Raw genomic sequence first — 6,000 nt, 5'->3', positions numbered from 1 at the left:
GGCTGTATAGTAGGAGTAGGGGCTGAGCTTGCGGAACCAAGACTGCTTCTCGCTAATTCTTTGCTTTTCATTCAGTTTTTGCTAGTCTCTTCCCTGTCGCCCTGATTCATTTATTACGGAAATGTATCACAGTCAAATTAGCCCTACCCGCTTTAACTTCTTTCCTGGAGATTTTCTTATGAGTCCAGGACCTCCAACACGTGGCGAGCTTTAGGGAGCGCAGGACAGAGTAAGCGGGGAAGTCTCACCACTCAGTCCGAATGCTGCCAGGGCTCTGCAGAGGTTGAGCACTGCAGCTTCTCCACAGTACGCTCCGGGGAGGGAGCCATGGCCGAAGCACAGGGACAGAAGACTAGTCTTTAAATCTCCTTTCTGGCCAGGGCACCACAGCTTTTGACTGGTGAAGTGATGTTTGTATGGGGTGTCTTATCTCTCGTCCCACCCCTTCTACTCTACCACTGGGCTAGAAATCTACCTGGAGTAAATCTGACACCCATGAGCAGGTGGGGTGATAGTCCCTACACTAGCTCCTCCGTTTATGGAAGTTCTAACCCCCCCACCCCCGACTCAGACTGTGGTCGGCTTCATTTTACTCCACACCGCCTCTATATCTGTTGTTTTTCTCTCTTTCAACCTCCCCTTTCCAACTCCCCCCGCCATTATGTATGATCGGGCTCCCCGAGTGGTCAGATTTGCTGAAGGTAGCAGCACTGAGGATCACGTGGGTCCTGGATCCTACCGGATTCTTTTCCTGAAGCAGCAAGCATCAGGTAAGATGTGAAGAAAAGCAAGTCTTCTGTGACCAGCACCTCACTTTCATCTGCCCTGCTTCTGTGTGCCTTTGAGTTTTAAACATAACAGTACCACTTTGAAGTATAACAAAACATGAAGTAGGCGGGAGAATACAGCCCTTGTTTTACGGGTCGTAACTGGTAAAATCATTTGTCCTACTTCACAAAAAAAAAAAAAAAAAAAAAAAAAGAAAAGAAAAAAGCGTATGGGTAGGACTTTTGATTCTACAATGTTTGTCTACATCATACTTTCAGTTGTACAGAGTATATATAAGATTTTGATTTTCTGACTCTGTTGCTTGCGCGAGTCTCCAAATGCTGCGTACTTCTTGCCTCCTGTCTCTTTTTCACTGTAATCCTGTCTGCCTCACACACCTTTTCTACAATTAACCAGAGATGCACTTATTTATTAAAATGTAGCTTTTATATTTCTGTTTTGCAGTATCATGTATTTTTTTCAGATAGATGCATCTTATCTGACCAAACCCATGTTCTCTGAACATATTTAATGAGGGCCCCTTTATCCCACATTCTGTAAATAAAAACTATACTTTTGAACGATGAGGTGGGAATGGATAATTTAAAAAATTATTAGCTCTCCTTATTTGTTTGCAGTTAATGACTTAGGGGAAATTTAATTAATATTTCCAAATTGCTTTCTGCTTTTTCTATTCTGCTGACTTTGTGGAGTTTAATACCACCTAAATTAAAGTTTTTTTCTTGTTAACTTGCATTTTTCCTATTCCTGCCCTATGTCGTATTTTTAAACAAATGCCAGCATTCATTACTCTGTTGACATGACTGATCAGATTAGTGTATTAGGTTCATTTAGGTTTCTTTGGGTAGAGTATAATTTGTCATTTGTCATCATTTTAATCTTGAGTTTTACCACTTTTCAGCATTTGATATCAAGGTTATTATGTCTCTTTAATGCAATTGAGTGGTTACAAGCATTAACTTCCTAACAATTTATTATCCACTAATGACCACCCAAAATGCTTCCACTTATGGTACTTTCAAGTCTTATTTTGTTTTGGTACAACTGATCACTCTCTTTTTAAAAATGTTTCTTCTTCTTGTATCTTGTATCATTATTTTATTTCCTGGTTTCTTTTCCAACTATTGTATCAGAACCATGCCTAAAATGGTTAGGACCTAAAAACCATTTGTAATATGCTGAGTCAGGGAATCACTTTTTTTCTTTAAACAACCTTTCATAGTCTTCTTTAAAAGTTTTAATTTTCTGGACAACCTGGATGAAATGGATAAATTCATAGAAACATACAGTCTTCCAAAACTAAATCAGAAAGAGTCAGAGAATCTGAATAGACAGATTACACTTAGTGAAATTGAAGCACTAATAAAAAAACTGTCAACAAACAAAAGCCTGGACTGGATGGCTTCACAGGTGAATTTTATCAAACATTCTGAAAAGATCTAGCACCTCTCCATCTCAAACTATTTCCTAATTTCAAGAGGAGGAAAGCTCCAAAACTAATTTTATGAGACCAGCATTATCCTACATCCAAAACCTTATAAAGGCACTACGAAGAAAGAAAATTATAGGCCAGTACTCCTGATGAACATAGACACTAAAATCTTCAATAAAGTATTATCAAACCAAATACAGCAACACATCAAAAAGATTATACACCATGATCTATTGGGATTTATTCCAGGAATGCAAGGTTGGTACAGCATTTGCAAATCAATATATGTGATTCACCACATAAACAAAATAAAGGATAAAAACCAGATGATCATATCAATAGACAGAAAAAGCATTTGATAAAATCCAGCACCTATTTATGATAAAAACTCTCAGTAAAGTGGTATTAGAGGAAACATGCCTAAACATAATAAAAGCCATATGTAACAAACCCACTCACTGCCAACATGGTACTCAATGGGCAAAAACTATAAGTGTTACCCTTATGATCAGGAACAAGACATGGATATCTGCTTTCACTTCTCTTTTTCAACATACTACTGGAAGTCCTTGCCACAGTAATCAAACAAGAAGAACTAAAAGGCACTGAAAATGGAAAGGAAGAAGTAAAACTGTCTTTATTTGCATATGATATTGTTCATAGAGAACCCCAAAGATTCCACTAACAAAGAACTAGAACTGATAAATGAATTCAGCAAAGTTCAGGATACAAAATTAATATCCAGAAATCAGTGCATTTTTATATGCCAATAACAAGCTAATGAAAAGGGAAATTAAAAAAAACAATTCTACTCACAATTGCTACAAAAATAATAAAATACATAGGAATAAACCTAATGAAGGATGTAAAAGACCTGTATTTGGAAAATTATAAGACACTGAAGAAAGAAATTGAAGAAGATACAAATAAGTGGAAACACATACTGTGTTCATGGATAAGAAGAATTAACATCATTAAAATGTCCATGCTACCCAAAACAATCCATAGATTCAATGCAGTTCCCATCAAGATTCCAATGACATATTTCACAGAACTAGAACAAATATTTCAAAAATTTATATGGAACCACAAAAGCCCCTTCATAATGAGTGATACTAAGAAAGAAGGACAAAATTGGAGGAATCATGCTATTTAATATGAAGCTATGCAATAGGGCCATAGTAATCAAAACAGCATGGTACTGGCATAAAAATAGACAGATCAGTGGAAAAGAATAGAGAGCCCAGAAATAAACACTTTTTAATATTTGACAGAGGAAGCAAGCACATACAATGGGCCAAAGATAGTTTATTCAATAAATGTTGTTGGGAAAATTGGACTGATATGTGCAGAAAAATGAAACTAGACCACCTTACACTACACACAAGAATAAATTCAAAATGAATCAAAGACTTCAATGTTAAACCAGAAACCACAAAAAAAAAGAGAAGAAAACATAAGTAGCAAAATCTCAGACATAGCTTGTAGCAGTATTTTATCAGATATATCTCCCCAGGCAAGAAAAACAAAAGAAAAACTAAAAAGTTTTTGCACAGCAAAGGAAATCATCAATAAAATAAAAAGACAACCCACAGAATAGGTAAACTTATTCACTGATACATCTTATAAAGGGTTAATATCCAATATCTATAAAGAACTTACGAAATTCAGTATGAAAAAAAAATAAAAACAAAACCCAAACAACTCAAATAAAAAAATTGGCAAAGTACCTTTTAGTAGACACTTCTACAAGGAGGACATACAAATGGCTAATAGACATATGAAAAGATACTCAACAATACTACCCATCAGAGAAATACCCATTAAAACCACAATGAGATACTATCTCACACCTGTCAGGATGTCTACCATCAATAAGTAAACAAACAACAAGTGCTGGCAAGGATGTGGAGAAAGGGAAACCCTTTTGCACTGTTGATGGGAATGCAGATTGGTGCAGCCACTGTGGGAAGTATTATGGAGGTGCACCAAAAAATTGAAAATTTATCTGCCTTTCAACCCAGCTATTTCATTTCTGGGATTATATTTGAAGGAACCCAAAACACAAATTCAAAAGAACATAAGCACCTCTATGTTCGTTGCAGCATTATTTACAATCATCAAGATATGGAAGCAGCCCAAGTGTCCATCAGTGGATGAGTGGATAATACAACTGTGGGATATTTACACAATGGAATACTACTCAGCCTTAAAGAAGAAGAAAATCTTACTGTTTGCAACAGTATGGATGGACCTGGAGAACATTATGCTAAGTGGAATAAGCCAATCAGAAAAAGACAAACACCATATGATTTCACTCATCTGTGGAATCTAATGAACAAACTGAAATGACAAGGAAAATGGGGACACATCATAGATGGAGAGCAGGATGACAGCTAGTGAGGGGGGAGGTTAGGGGATGGAGAGATTGAGCAAAAAGGATAAAGGCCTCATCGACAACAGTGTGGTGATTGCTAAGGGGACTAAATGGTAATGGGAAAAATACAATAAAGATTAAATTAAAAAATTAAAGTTTTAATTTTTCTGAACACCTTTTAAATCTTTATATACTGTACTTTCCATCCTTTGCTTGTTGCTTTTCTTATGTGTACTTTATCATTCAAATCCATGGCTTCAACTGCTATCCACATTCTGATTCTGATGACTCCCAGAATCAAGTCTTTAGATACAGGTAATTCATATTTCTAAGGCGAGCTTTCTCCTGATCTTAAGTTCTCCCCATTGCCAGTTACTTTTTTGGATATCTCCACCTGGGTGGTTTCTGGCACCTGAAATTCCAAGTGTCTGAACTCATCATTTGCCCAGCCATTACTGGCCCCTTTGAAAAAGATTCCATATCAATCAATTATAAAATTTAAGCTTTGGAATCATTCTAGACTTCTTTTCTAACTGACCACTCCCATTGATCTTTAAGACCTATTGATTCTATCTTCTCATTATGTTTCAAATTAGTCCCCTTTCTTCATTTAACTTCCCTTGTCTTAGTTTAGGCATCATTTTTTCTTTTCTGAAATAAACCAGTAAAATATTACTGGTTTCTCTTTATTTCAGTCTCCAATCCAACTTCTATGTTATGGCTCATGTGATTGATATAATTATGTTATTTTAAAAAATTACTTTTAACTCTAAGGGTAAAATATGAACTCCTTAATATGGTACATAAGGTTATTCATGACCTGATCTGTGATCTGGTCTCTTGCTTCACCTGATCTTTTCAGGTACCCACACCTCCACCAAGACTTAACCTTCATATCAGCAATTGCAACTTTGCATTTTCTGTTAGTTCATGCTTAATTACCTTTATATTTTTGTACCTCATGATATCTTTGCCTGGTATGTTCTTTCTTCCTTCCTCACCTGGCTAACTCCTACTTATGTTTTGAGACTTAGGTAAAGTGAAGTTGTTCGCTGGGTCTACTCTTTCTTAAGTCTTTCTTCTTTGACTCCTTAATGATTCTTTGATAGCACTTTGATACTGTATTGCAATGATCTGTTAACTCATTTGGCTGCTGCACTAAAATGTGAGTTTTTGAGGGCAATAACTAGTATTTTTACCTTGTTATTCTCAGGTTTTAGCTCAATATTGTAACAGATAAGTGCTTAGTTAAAAACAAAAACCACAGTAATTTTTGAAATAATATTTTAAAAAATGTAGTGAGTGACACATGGCAGAATAAAAGCTCTTATAACATGATCTTTGTGAAGTCTGCATAGAGAGCATTAAATAGGGTGTTGCAAGGACCTTCTTTGACTATTTT

General features: G+C 36.0%; 1 protein-coding gene across 1 annotated transcript in view; it reads left to right on the top strand.

The window, feature by feature from the left end:
• Nucleotides 1-661: 661 nt before the first annotated feature.
• STPG2 (sperm tail PG-rich repeat containing 2) overlaps nt 662-6,000 on the top strand; it is a 268,987-nt gene continuing 263,648 nt past the window's right edge. The window contains 1 exon segment of the mRNA XM_090267357.1: nt 662-770. Coding sequence (XP_090123483.1) covers nt 662-770 — 109 coding nt within the window.

This window comes from Furipterus horrens, unplaced genomic scaffold, assembly GCF_987537825.1.
Source record: "Furipterus horrens unplaced genomic scaffold, mFurHor1.1.pri manual_scaffold_2, whole genome shotgun sequence".
Lineage (NCBI taxonomy): Eukaryota > Metazoa > Chordata > Mammalia > Chiroptera > Furipteridae > Furipterus > Furipterus horrens.
Note: the sequence above shows the minus strand (reverse complement) of the source record. Positions and strands in the feature narration are given on the sequence as shown.